This window comes from Fukomys damarensis, unplaced genomic scaffold (assembly GCF_012274545.1).
Source record: "Fukomys damarensis isolate Sample0158 unplaced genomic scaffold, DMR_v1.0_HiC HiC_scaffold_20, whole genome shotgun sequence".
Lineage (NCBI taxonomy): Eukaryota > Metazoa > Chordata > Mammalia > Rodentia > Bathyergidae > Fukomys > Fukomys damarensis.
Window position 1 is genome coordinate 29,524,063 of NW_022900932.1, and position 14,663 is coordinate 29,538,725.

At 39.0% G+C, this 14,663-nt stretch overlaps 1 protein-coding gene across 8 annotated transcripts in view; it reads left to right on the top strand.

Moving 5' to 3' along the window:
• Fam13c (family with sequence similarity 13 member C) overlaps window positions 1-14,663 on the top strand; it is a 106,769-nt gene that overhangs the window by 80,814 nt on the left and 11,292 nt on the right. For all 8 annotated transcript variants that reach the window (XM_010603074.1, XM_010603040.1, XM_010603044.1 and 5 more), the window contains 3 exons: window positions 8,386-8,593; window positions 9,780-9,918; window positions 14,543-14,624. In XM_010603074.1, the coding sequence (XP_010601376.1) occupies window positions 8,386-8,593; window positions 9,780-9,918; window positions 14,543-14,624 (429 nt within the window). The remainder of the gene's footprint in view (window positions 1-8,385; window positions 8,594-9,779; window positions 9,919-14,542; window positions 14,625-14,663) is intronic.

Sequence of the window (14,663 nt, forward strand, 5' to 3'; positions counted from 1 at the left end):
TTTAAATATTCTACAATTTGAAATTAAGTTGATAGCCATCCTGTGTGTGTGTGTGTGTGTGTGTGTGTGTGTATGGAATATTTGTTATATATATTCATTCTATATAACTAATACATCTTGAAAGTCACTGTTTTCTCTTTCATCCCTGCAAACACATACTAATAAAAAAATAAAAATTGAAAAAAAAAAGAGAAAATCACTCTTGAAATTCATTCCTGAACTGAGGAAACCTGGATGTGTAGTTGATTTACTTGTTGTAGCTCCACTGTCCTCTGTCCCCTATTTCAGCTCCTCTTATCTAAACTATCTGCAGGCCCTTGTGCCTTCTGATTGTATTATCTGAAGAGTAAGTGAATTCCTAATGGAGTTGATTAGAAGAATTTTATTCATGAATATAAGCAGAAGTAGTACAGTGTAAGCAAATATTGCATTGGGGAGAACTGGGCAAAGTGTACAAGAGATCTTGTTTCTTATAACACCGTTTGAGTTGACAATCATCTCAATTTTAAAATGAAATAATACCTAAACTATGGGTCATGTAAATGTTTTATAAAATAATTTCAAAATAATTATATCTATGGGATTGTTTTCCAAGTCTTTCCTAGAGATCCTGCTATTTTCTTGGCTTTTCTGTTATTCCAGTGCAGGCCGTAGCAGCTCTATAAATTTCATTCCTTGTAAAATTAATAGAAGAGTGGGCCGGGGATTTAGCTCAGTGGTGCTGCTGCCTGGCTTACAAATGCAAAGTCCTGAGTTCTATCTCTGGTACAAAAAAAAAAAAAAAAAAAAGTAGAATGTTTATTATTTGCTAAGAATAGATAGTTTAGTTTTCTCCAACTCCATTACCTGCAGTATCAGTCATTTGCTACTGATGAGCCTCCTTGTGGTTTGTGCCCTTCTCTGTGGTTGTGCAGTGTGTTACTCATTGAAACATATCAATACAATCTGTGAACTCACATGTATCACTCTGTACTTCCACTTCTGTGCCAACCCAGAATGCTTTTGTAAAGATTTGTACGGACATGTCTGTTATAAATATCTGTATTCAACTCTGCCTTTGTTATATATTGTTAAGTGTATTTCATGCATTGCAAAACATGACCCAATCATCATTTGGTTTTGTTTTTAAACAACCTTGGTATGAAAACGATGCCATAGCTTTCTTGAAAATTGAGGTATGTTATATTTATCAGCTCTATTTTGCTCTGAAACATAGCTCCTTGTAGAACTTCATGTGCTAGTTGGGTGATCTTGGATAAATCATTTGATCTCTCCCTGCCTCAGTCTCCTTGTCTTTCAAATGGAAGAAAGCATACTCTCCTTGGGGTTGTGACAATTATATGGCATAACACGAATGAAACTTTTCACACACTGCCCTTGGTAAAAGCTCAATAAATGTTAGCTATCACTATTTTTCAAATGGGACATTCTTGCCCTACTCAGAATTTATATTATCTTTCTTCCCATTAATAATGCTTACATTCATCTTTAAATACCTACTTTATCATAATTTCTAACTGCTTTCAGGGTATGGAAATGACATTTTATATTGTTCCTTCTCCATCTTCCCTCTAAGAGTCTTTTGTATGATTGACATTATACTACTTCCCTTAAGCAAACCGTATTTATAACAGCAATAATCTACAGAGCTGATGGCTGAATAATTACCCCCTATTAAAACTGAAACCACATTTGCTGCAATAAAACCTGTCCTGTGCTACAAGTATGACATAACTTGATTGGAAAGGTTCTGTTAATAATTTTTCTTTGGTGCTTTTATAATCATCTTCATAGTTTATAAAGAAAGGAGTGTTACATTACCCATTGTTTTCCAAAGAAAACATTTCTTAAATGTTTTCATATTTTTTTTATTTTTTGTTCTTTGAGACAGGGTCCCACTCTGTAGTTTAGGCTGTCTTTTGAACTCACTGGCCTTGAACTCAATTCTCCAGCCTCAGCCTCCCAAGTGCTTGGATTACAGGCAGGTGCTCATCTTGATTTCAGAATTTATAGATGACGGTGTAATTTTTGAGACCATTTCCATAACTGCCTTTTAGGAAGGAAATATTAATCTTACAGCTCAAATTCCCAGGTAACCAGCCACAAAAGTTTTAAAATTCAGTTTTTAAGGGAAGACAAGTACTGTTTTAACTGCATTATCCTATTTGTCTTCATTACAACTCTTTAAAAATGAGAGTACTAAATTTGAAGAGACTTGGAAGAGCAGAGATATAACAGCTGTAAGAAGGTGACATTGCAGACCAAGCCCAGAATACTGACACCGGAACTCAGACTTTAATCTAATAGACTTACAGTCATTTTATTTTATTTACTTTTAATTTTATGATGCTAGAGATCGAACCCAGGGCCTTTGCACCGACCTACATTCTCAGCCCTTCTTCATTTTTATTTTGAGACAGAATCTAAGTAATTTGCCCAGATGGGGCTCAAACATGGCTTCTTCCTGCCTCAACCACCTGGGGTGCTGGGATTACAGGCGCTCATCACTGTGGCCATCTTACTAGTTACTTTTCAAATTAACAGACTGTTAAAAAGAAGTTTGAGATTTACAGAAAATTGAGCAGATATTCCATAGACTTCTCATATACCACTCTTCCTCTATATACAGTTTTTTCCATCTATTATAGTAATTTTTAAAATATCTTTCTCTGGGCTATGCTGATGTCCTTGTTCCATGTTCATAATGGCTACATATGCCGTGAATAGATGGCAAGCCCAGAAGCTTTGTGTCTGAATCTTCTCTAGACAATTTCCAGGCCCAGAATCAGTGGACAGCCGCTTCCGGCCCCTCTGTTTCCCTGAGAATTATGCATTTCCGTTAACCTGTCTGTCTACTTCTTTGACTGAATTAGTTAACTTAGTCAGACCAATAACATGCTTGAAGTTAAGAATTCTAAACTATGCTTCCTGTCTGACTTGGATGACGCTAGAAAAGGTATAACCTTCAAGGGCTAGAATTACGCTCAGTGTTAGAGCACTTACCTAGCATGATAAAGGCCCTGGGTTTGATCCCAAGCACCACAAATAAAACCCAAAATGCTAACCAAACAGAATGAATGGAGAAGGTGCAACCTATGTTGAATTTTCTTCAGCAGTTTTCCTGTGGCCTTTATATATTCTATTTTCCATTTCTCAAAGTAGTTCTGCCCATAAGGAGAACTCTGCTTTGAAAATGACTCATGTTATGTTACTAGCAGACTTGTATTAGCTCCACGACTAAGGTGATCAATTGTGCAGGGATCAACTAGAAGACCTGTGGAAATAATTAGGCTGAAGAGTGATGAGCACCACATGCCAGTGCCTCACTTTCTCTGTACACCCGCAGGGTGTTTCTAGGTCCTGGACGCTACCAAGGGAGTTGATTAGTCTTTCACCAGCCACATAGCACAGGCAGGACGTGGCTCAGCTTGATTGTTATCTAAGCAGTTGGCTTCATTTTGGTAGTGCAGGGAGGGAAAAGCTGTTCTCAGAGATCAGACATTTTCCACTGGCCATTTCCCTTGATAATTTCAAATATACTGAGATTGAAAGAGATCAAGTGCCGTGTCTCTACTTTCACAGAAAACAAAAGTAGGACTTCCATCTAGGTCCAAGCCCATAGCACATACTTTTATTTATGATGGCAAAGTGCCTCTTGGGAGCTACAGAGTCCCTGTCTCGAAGCCCAGCTCGGCTTTCTTGGTGACAAATTTCCCATCCCTCAACTCCCTAATACTTCTAGTGTCCTCCGTGGAAGCTGGCACCTAGAAGCCTGCTTGGAGTGCTAGCCTCTCCTTGCTAGGTCAGTCAGCCCAACCCAGACTCCCCTTTTACCTACTCTAACTTCCGCTGTCATTTTACCAGAATGATGACCTTTTCCTCTCTCAGTGGTCTGTACTCAGGCAGGTTCCTCTGTTTCCCCAGCAGTAGTTATTGGGATAACTTCAAGTTTACCCGTTCTCTCTTACCCTGAAGCCAACTGTTCCTTATAGTACCTTTGAGGCTCAAATTTAGCAGACTTAAAATAGAATACACCATATATCAATAATCAGATGTTTTGGGAGCTGTTTTTGTTTTCACAACCCTCTTTGTGTGTGTGACATTATCACCTGCTCTGGTATCTGTCCTGAGACAGGGTGAGAACTCTGATGCTTGAACCTCATACAAATCGTGGACATGCTTTTGACTCATTTAGCTTCTAGAACCAGTAGTTTGGCATTTTGGAATATATCTCACTGCTTCCTACAAGTCCACCATGATAGGCAAATCCAAGATAGGCTGCAAACTAACAAATCTGCTCAGTTAAATCTTGTCAGTCCCGCCTCAGTTTTTGAAGAATGGAATGGATTTAAATTTTGAACTGGTTTAAAAACTCACATCAGAAAGTTAAACTTTTAAATTTGACTGGCTCATGTAACATCTGTAATGTCATATCTCTTTCTGCCTGGAGCTGCAGCCAAATCAGAAGAGGTTTCTTGGCCTCACACACTGATGATAACCATTTCTCTTCTCCAGCTACCTACTGCCCAGGGAATGGACTGCCAGCCACACTTCAGCGTCCAGTGTTAGAGATGTGGTCTTCTGCTGCAGGCACTGGTCGAAGCTTTTCTGAATGGCATTAGTGTGGTTATACAAACTTCTTGCTGAATTTAAAGTGGAAACCATTTAAAAACCAACTTTACCTTGTTGGTACAAAGTTTACATAGGTCAAAAACTCTCAGAATAAGTAGCACAGAATTAGTTACTCCATAAATATTAAATACAGTTATTATTCTTGTTTATAAATAAGGAGGGATAAGATGTTAAGATGTTGATATATATTGATTCTCACTTCTCATGTTCACCTCCATAGGAGCTCCTGTGGGGGAACCTATTTAATGTATTTTGATAATATTAAAGTAATGGGGGCCGGAGATTTGGCTCAGTGGTTCCACCACCTGCCTTGCAAGAGAAAGGGCCCAGAGTTTGATCCCCAGTACAAAAAAAAAAAAAAATATGATTGTTGTTATGGACTCTATGTTCACCTGTTTCTATGCCTTATCCTAATGTTTCACAAAGTATGCTACATAAGGGATGCATGAATGCTCATTGTCAATTTTAAGAGAAATTTTTAATGTTTATTAGTTTAAAATAGCAATCAAATTCATGACTTCATGGTCATCATTACTTTGTATGAAGTTGATATAAAAATACAAACTGAAACTATGTACACATACATACTGCAATAATAGGTTTTTGTGGATATGATAAAAATTTTGTAGGTTTGCATTTTTATTTCATCCTTATTTAGTCTTACAGGTGTGCATCATAATTCTCCATGTTTAGTAATGAATAAATTGAGGTTTATTTTGATTTTGTTTGTTTGTTTGTTTGTTTGTTTTGAGACAGAGTCTCACTACATAGTTGAGACTGACCTAGAACTCACTATGTAGCCCAGGCTGGTCTCGAATTTAAAGCGATCCTCCTGCCTCAGCCTCCCAAGTGCTGGGATTACAGGCGTGCACCATCACGCCCAGCTGAAATTGAGGTTTAAATGGACCATCATTTTCCAAGTCTCTCTTAGCCTATAGATCTAGCATTCAAGGTTTATAATCTTTACTCTGTATTATTCTTCAACTGAAATATTTTATCACTTTCCTTCCCAAGAATACTCCCCCCCAAATTTATATTAATTGTATTTTCCTTTCTATAAAATTAAGATATATTTATTGCAGAAATATTAGAAAATATGAACAACTTTTTGTTGCAGCAGCAAGAGATTTCAACAGGAGAGCTATCCTTTTAACCATTTTTAGTGTATAATATAGTATTGTTACCTAAAGGCACATGTACAGCAGACCTCTTATTTTTTGCATAGCCCTTTGAATGAGACAGGCCAAATAAGCAACCAGACATGTTGAGAAATTGGCTGGAACCCCACAGAAGAAGCATACCAGACTCTTGGCTTGCAAGCCCCTTCCTCTAAACCATAGTGCATCACACTGTTGGCCCTGCACAGCTTACCCTTCCATTGCAAGATGAAGTTATGTGCCCCAGAGAACCATTGGAAGCCACCTGAGTTTAGCATTGCCATAAGCTTCTCCTGTCAGGGATCAGAGTCTGGAAGCTGTGACCTGGGCCCTGTTCCCAGGGTGGCTGCAGCACTGGCTCTGAATCTGAATTGACTTCTTCCAAGAACTCAATGATCTGTCTATACAAATGCACACACAAATACACACGCCAGCTGATTTAATTAAATGCCTTCTCAACTCAAACGGTGAGTGTGGAGAAAGAATGGAGGCTCTACCAAGTTAGCAATTTTTGACTCTGTTGCTTTTCAGCTGATTGCTTGGGGATCTTTCTGGCTGTGGCTTCCTTCAAGAGTGGGTTGGAGGGAAATGAGGTTTGGATGTAAATTAGGCAGCACTGGTAAATTATGTAGTATTCATAGACAACAGATGCCATGTAAATAGAGATTTACAATTATTATTACAATATAGTTTTTAAAGCCATTCATAGCTGTCTATGATTCTGTAAAGTTATACCTTAGGTGTCCATGGGTTTCCTGGTCTTTTTCAACCTCTGCTTTGCAATGATGTACTAGGAACCCAAGTGCCTCCTTTGGGCATCTTGTAGAAAACAGCAACAAGAGACTATGTTAATTTTTACCGAGGGCTACAGCTTAGCTGGAGTTTGAAGATCTCTAGATGTCTCTCACTTTAATAAGCATATTCTGGTCCCAGGTTCTTGCTAAAGATTATTTTCTTCTGATTATTTCTTCTGATTCTTATTACCAGAAGATGCTGAAAATAAAACAGGTAACATGAATAAAATTCATTTCTTCTTAGAGTCTGATGATTTAAGGAAAGGGTTTGATGATATGATTTACTGGTTAATAATTCTTATTCCTACTACTCCTCAGGCTGTCACCACACTGCAGCCTAGGTACTGCTTTCACCATGTCCATTTCTGACCAGCTTTATCTGCTGATGCAGTGGGCTTCAGAGGCACAAAAAGAAGTCTTATCTTCCCTCAGTGTACAACCCGTCAGGGAGGTGTTTTCAGGCCAAGTGAAAACACAGGTGCACCTAACCTGACCTGGAATGTTGAACGAAGCAAATTACATTTCAAGTTCTAGAGAACAAGGAGCCATTCTAAATCTGATTAAGATTTATCTGGTGCTAAATTGTGATAAATGTTTATTTTGGAAAAGTGAATTGTCAGTATTTTCTGGAAATGCTTATTCACCCAGAAAGTCTTTGTTTTCTACCGTCTTTAGGGAAGTACAGAAGAGAAAGCCTTAAGTTGTCCTGACTTGTTTGGTAGGCAAAAATTGAGGTTTTTATCTGAATTACTTCTTGAGCAACTCTGTCCAGATCCCAGGATGGAGGGACCCTTATCCTGGCCATCCTCAGTGAGTTATGTCTCTTTGGCAGCACACCTCATTTCCCGTGCTCACCTCCACAGTGCAGGGGTATCCAGCTTTTCAAGTAACCCTGTAGCCCAGACTGGCCTCAAACTTGAAATCCTCCTGCCTCAGTCTCTGGCATTTTGAGTTTACAGACATCTGGCACCACATCTAGCTTCCAATGAGGTGACTTTCAAGAAGAGTGATCATAGTGATAATTCAAGCACCAAGCTGTCCAGTTGGAGAGTATATTTGGAGTGGAATTTGTTGTTTTATCCGAAGTAAAATGTTGCATAACCCTTTTGGGGAAAATGGAATTGTTCCTACTTCTGCCTACTTTGTAGTTATGTACTATGTAACCTCTGACCATTTAATACATTTACTTGTGCGTATGAATGCATGCTCTTTATATTGTTTTGTTTTGAAACTGTGGTTTCTGTTTAGCATTTCTCACCATCATTTCACATTGATAAGCAAGGTTCTCCATCCGTTTTGAGGGCAGCTGTATAATTTTCTCTCTAGAGTGACTTCTCTCTCTTCCCCTTTTCTTTTGTTCTTCTCCTCCTTCCCACTTTATTACCTCCCTTCACTGCTAATTCAGTTTTCTTTTTCTCCCTAATAATCTACAATCTTTTGCTCCAGCTCTATTTTATTGTTTTCTTTTTCTTCATTGTAACATTTTCCACATGTTGGAGGCCATATGACAAATACGATGAAATAAAGAGGAGTTTTATAGTTTTGAGCTATGCTGACTGAATAACTTATACCAAAATATTTTGTTTCCATTTTTTGTTGTTGGTGGCTTTGTAATATTTTTTATCCAGGATCTGTGAGACAAAGCATGACAGTGTTTTCAAACGCTATTCCTATCCCCAGAAGGAAAAAAACGACAAAGAGGCAAGCCATTATAATGAATGGGTATGATCTTTATTTAGGAACACGACAGTCTCAAGCCCTGTGTCACTTCTAAGTCTTGATCATTTCTCTTGCTTCCCCAGACTCCATGACAACCCACAGAGATGGGCAAAAGGAAGCTGACAGCATACCAGAAGACCTGTCTGTGGGGACCAGCAGGCTGCTCTGTCACATCACCGATGGAGATAACCCCCTGCTGTCACCCCGATGCTCCATCTTCAGCCAAAGTCAGAGATTCAACTTAGACCCTGAGTCAGCACCTTCTCCACCCAGCACTCAGCAGTTTATGATGTAGGAAAACCTTATCTATCTTATTTAATCCTGCTTTTCAAATACCACATTTCCAACCTACACTGAGATGTCTCTGAAGCAGTGTGAATGTATCTGCCAAATGCACCTGCAAGACCTGAATAAGAAGGCAGATATTGGTGAACCTTCTAGTTGGAAATGCTGCTTGAGCATTTAATGCCATAAGAGGAAATGGTCATTAAGAGATAGGCTACCCCAAAGGCTTGCATATTTTTGGTGGAGTAATCATAATTCTAAGTATGTGTATATGCAAATGTCACAAGTATTGCTCTTAATTAGCTCGGCGTTTCCCCATATCCAACAATGGAATCCCCTGAATGATTATGGGAACACCAGAGAGTTGTACACCTCTCTTTGGTCTTAGATTCTAGAAAATTGGTGGCTTACAATAGCTGTCTCTCCAGCTAAATAGAGATTTGTCTATGTATGTATCTATCTATTATCTACCTACCTACCTACCTCCTATTATCTAACTGTCTCAAGTCGGGTTCCTGCTCCCCTCCACACTTCATTTGGGATTAGACTATGCGTTCTTTATATTTGGGTCTCCTGGATAATGGGGTTGAGAATCCATTGGTAAAAATGTGCCTAGGGAATCCATTGTTTCTCCTTCCTAACTCATGCTGTTATTCTTTGGTTTATCCAAATCTGCATTCTTTAACTATCCATTCACTGGTGGAATTGTGGGAGTTAACGAATTATTATCATGTAAGATGAGTGTCAAGTGAGAAGGCATACACATTCTCTGCAGAAGGGGCCATTTCTTTTATCACATTTGAAAAGCCTATGTCAAGAAAAATTAACTATTTGTTTGAAGTCTTCCTTGAAACTGTTGAGAGGCGTGGCTGGTACCACCTATCAAACATAACACTTCAGCAGTTCTGTCTCTTTTAAGTGTTAAACTGGCCTCTCTAATCTGTGAGCAATAAGTTTCCTAATATTCTGATATTTGTATATTAATGTTCCTGATGACATCCTGCCTGTATTATAGTACTGAGATCAGGTGTCTCCTCTGAAGAGCACATACCACTGGGTAGACTCATCTGCTAATGGGTTGTGCTCTGGACTCTTCAAACCATCCTGGTTTACAGACCAAACAGTAGTGATCACTTCAAGACTGTTATTCAAGACTATTCTTAATGCTCTCTCCCTCCTGGACTCCTGGCAGGCCCCGAAGTTCTTCACGGTGCAGCTGTAGTGATGGCAAAGAGCCTCAGACCATTGCGCAGCTCACCAAGCACATCCAGAATCTCAAGCGGAAAATCCGGAAATTTGAAGAAAAATTTGAACAAGAAAAGAAGTATCGGGTAAGGACTCTAGGGTTTATTTTAAAAGTAGATGATGTCAGGGGTGTATGGGTTTTCCTTTTTGGGGACCCCTCTTTGGCAGGGAACAGTTCTTTTCCCACCATCCAAACAAGGACCAAGGTTGAGTTCCTGTTCTGAGTCTGACTTGTTCTCATATTCTGTCAGTTTATCTCTGCTAAGATATTTCCTCGTAATGGGTGATGACTCTTGTTTATAAACTTATGTGTTTATCCATTCTCCTTTTCTTCCTTGAGGAATATTACTATCACTAGTTTTTCTAGGACCAAATTTGCAAAGCTATTGAACTATGGTCTCTCTTTGTCTATTTATTTATTTATTTATTTATTTATTTATTTATTTATTTAGTACCAGAGATGGAACTCAGGACCTTGAGCTTGTGAGGCAGGTACAGTGCCATTGAGCTAAATCCCTGTTCCTGATCTCTCTTCTTTAACCTTTTTCCATTTACATTTTGATGAAGACCTCATGGGCAGAATCCCGAATTGAGGAGTATAATAAGGGAGAATTAGTTTCTCTGACATTAAAGTACTGGCTTGTTGATGAGTGGCAATAATTTCTAAGTGACATCTGTTTAGGCCATGCATAAGGACAAACTGATCCAACCTCTCCCATCAGAGAGCACCAGTCTCTGAGCTGGTTCTTTTGGTGCCGCCCACATGAGCCTTGTCTTTTCTCACTTAACAATAGAGTCATAGGTAAGTGCCTTGAAGGACAGTACTACTTTTATTTATTTTCTCTTGTGGTGATCATAGAATAGAGAAAAATTATATTCATGTAGAATTGCACAAATATATTAGTTCTTTGGCAGAGGGCCCAGAACAGCTTGTTATTAGAATAAAAGAGAACAGGGGACAATCTCTCGTACATCTTGAAATATTTAAAGGCTCACTAAGCACTTGGTACAGAGGCAATCAGAAAGTTCCTATGAGCCTCTAATAAGTTTGGGGTAGCTAAGAGCCGGTACTATCCCACTCTTCCATTCTTTCTGTCCTGTGTGGCCTCAAATTCACTAAATAAATGGTTTTAAGGAGTGGTTTTTAGCCTTGAAAAATAGAATAAAAAATCATGTTCACTTTCAAGGAAACCTCAGATTGCTGAAGATTTTTCTCTTCCCCAAAGTCAGGCAGTCGTAGATACTTACTGTCTTTTCTGGAGCAGGAGGGAGCTGAGCTCTACACATTATTCTCTAGGCCTTTACAGACTTGGATACTGAGGCCCAGTGAAGACTTAAAAGTTGCCTAAGGTGGTTGTGCTCTGTCTCCTCAGGCTTTAAGCAGTGAGTTAAAGATGAGAAGTTTTTACAGTGGAGGAGAGGAAGTAAAATTCTTTAATGCCTGTATTTTGAAAGCTTCATATATTCTGAAAGAAGTTGATTTTGTTTGCCACTGGTGTGTCATTAGGTCTGGGTTACCCTCTCTTTGGACTCTAGAGTAACAAGTCAGGCCTCCATCTTTGGCCTGTTAACACTTCCTACCTGGCAGTAATTGAGTCAGAGTGCTCTAGATGTGAATCCAGCAGACATTTGGGAATACTGTGAATTTGGACTTCTTATTTCATGTTTCTGAGCCCAGTTTGTCCATCTGTAAAGTGGGGTTAATATCGGTATGATTTAAGTTTGAAGGCATTAAACGAGAGTGAATATACAATCTACTTCAGTGTTTGGCTGAATAATTTTTTAATCTATTTGAGCAATATTTGAATAAGCTAATCCATGGCATCTCTACCTTGTCAAAAACTGAAAGGAAATTTTCCTCTTGTAGCCACAGATCCTGGATTATTTCTCTCAACGGTAACGGTGACCCAGCAGGTATCCATTTTGGAAGAGAATTTCAGTTCTTCTGGCACTTCCTGTCTTTGTATAGAGAATATTTAAAGCAAGAGCAGAGAGACAAACAGACCAACAGACACACACACTTAAATACCTGCAGAAGGATAAACACTGGGGTGAGGGCGAAAGAGGTTCATGTTTACTGCTGTGTCTGTGTGTTTAAGAGTCCTTGAATGTAAACAGAACCTTACATGTCCTAGGAACTGACGCTTCCCCTTGCCCTTTCTGTCAGGGTGCCAGGAAGTAGTTGGAGTTTTGATATGTCAGTGGGCTTTAATTAGCTGCTGTGTATAAAATTTCCCTTCCTGGCAGCTTGACTGTGGAATTAATAGCACCCAGTGCTAATTTTTGAATCCAAGCTCCTGCAGAGCTTCTGTGCTATTCTGGTGTCTGTGCATCTCTTTTGAATGTAACTGTTTTATATCCCTATCCCGAACTGTGCTTATCCTGACATACTGGATTACCATGCTCATGTGCTTAAAAAAGTCTGTCTCAGTCAGATGTCTACTTTCAGTTGGAATCAGAAAAGGTTAGAACTGAAATGGATCAGCTAGTCTTTTTTCTTGTTAGACAAGGGAAGAAACTGAGGCCCTGAAAGTGGAATTGAGTGACAAAGAACTGCACAGCAAATAATTAATCTAAGTTGGGCATGGTGGCGCATGCCTGTAATCCCAGCACTCAGGAGTCTGAGGAAGGAGGATCGCTGTGAGTTCGAGACCAGCCTGGGCTACATAGTGAGTTCCAGTTCAGTCTCAACTACATAGTGAGACCCTGTCTCAAAAAAAAAAAAAAAATCTAGTCAAGACAATTCAGAAATTCAGATCTTGTCATTACCAATGCTGAAATCTTTCTTATTGTCTTACGAACCATCTTTGGCAGACCACAGATCTGCTTCTTCTGTATCTTCAGTTATATGGCTTGGGTGCCCCATCTTAATTGCACTGAGCAAACCTAAACTCTACAAGTTCTAGGTGTCTGACTGTTTTAGTTCATTAATCCAAAATATTTCAGTACAGAAGTTACAAAGCTGGTTTGTAGGTTTTCCAGGTGGTATATGAAAACTTTCATCTGATTTGAGAGCTGCCATCCATGAAAGCTTGATTTAATCTCTTTTAAAAACTCCCCTAACATAGAGAAATAAGAAGTTCATATCTGAAACTGATTTCGGAATATTACTTTATCAGAAAATTCAGCCTTAAATTTCTCTGAAATCCTATGTGCAGTGATAAAAGGTCACTTCTTTATTAATCATTTGTTTAGGGGCTTAGGGTTTTTTTTTTAATGTTCCTTTGTATTTTTTAACATATTATAAAACATAGAGGGCCAAGGATTTAGCTTAGTGGTGTCGCCACCTACCTTGCAAGCACAAGGACCTGAGTTCAATCCCCAGTACCAAAAAACAAAAACAAAAACAAAACAACAAACAAAGAAACAAAAATCCCAAAGCAGAATTACCTGTTTGGGACAAACCTAATAAATCACTGTTCAGCAAGATATATTCTTAGAGTTTAAAATTCTGAGGACTCAGGAAAAAAACAAAACAAAACAGTAAAACACCGACAGTGCTACTCAAAGTCAGGAATCAGTATGACGCATCATTCTAGCAGAATGTAGGGTAGGACCAGACTAAGTCAGTTTTTGGAGGTGAGCAGAGCATGAGCATGTGTTGCTGTCCGCGGTCCTGAAATGAAGGCCTCTTCGTGGAAGCCATAGTCTATTGTCCAACCTTCCCTGAGAATCATTATTTTCTTCCCATCCTGATTTTAAAATGTATAGTTTTTACACTGCTCTAGAGCTCTTCCATGTGTTCCACAGTGTGAATACTTAATTCTATGTACATTTGATAATTTTAAAATGCAAGTACTGTTTTTCCTTCAAACTTGAACATATTTTCCATCTTCCGATGCCTGCCACTTATGTTACATGGATTTAGTGGACCACCCTAAGGGAATATGAAAGAGCCCTACATTCAGTCACTAAAATACACATATCATCATGGCATCTTAATTCTCACATAGAACTATGAAATACAGAAAAGGTACATAATTTGTCAAGTTCACACCAATATGATTGTTTGATTTTAATGCGAGCTACAGTAGCATGTTGAGTTTATAAACAGTGAGAGGATTAGAAATCTGCTCTCTCCTTAACAGACTGATGACTTCCTATCACTATTGTCAGGTTTGGTTTCTCCTTCCTTCAGGTTGTAGGATTATGGCTGTTAGGCGGTAAATGTCCAGGTTTGTCAGCATTTTCCTTCAGGTTATGTTCGAATATCAAGTATGAGAGCCACAGGCAAAGTAGGAAGCAATAGTTTGCATTATCATTGATCTGAGAACAGAGGTGTGGAGTGTGGGTAGCCTGCAAGGTGATGGAGGGTTAGATGGTGGGGAATGCTGGCACCGCTAGAGCTATATGAAAATACTGGGTGATCAAGCATGTTTAAAAGTAATGCCTGTGAGGACTGGGGATTTAATTCAGTGGTTCTGCTGCCTGCCTCAGAAGCGCAAGGTCCCAAGTTTGATCACCAGTACCAAATAATAATAATAATAATAGTAATAATAATAACAATAATAATAAGATGATGATGATGATGATGATTTCCATGACAAGGATAAAACTGTGGGGAAGATCAAGTATGTCTGATGTTTTCCAGAAGTAACTCCATCAGCTTCAGTGTGTGGCTTGGTTGTTGAAAAGTTTTATTTTTCCTTTTCTTTCTTTCCCTCCCTTTCCCTTCCTTCTGCCTCTATTCCCCCCAACCCCCCTTGGTAGCCTTCACATGGTGACAAGACTTCTAATCCTGAAGTACTGAAATGGATGAATGATTTGGCTAAAGGTCGTAAACAGCTCAAAGGTAAATGCCAGCCAAAGGTCTCTTTTCTCAGTAAGATGC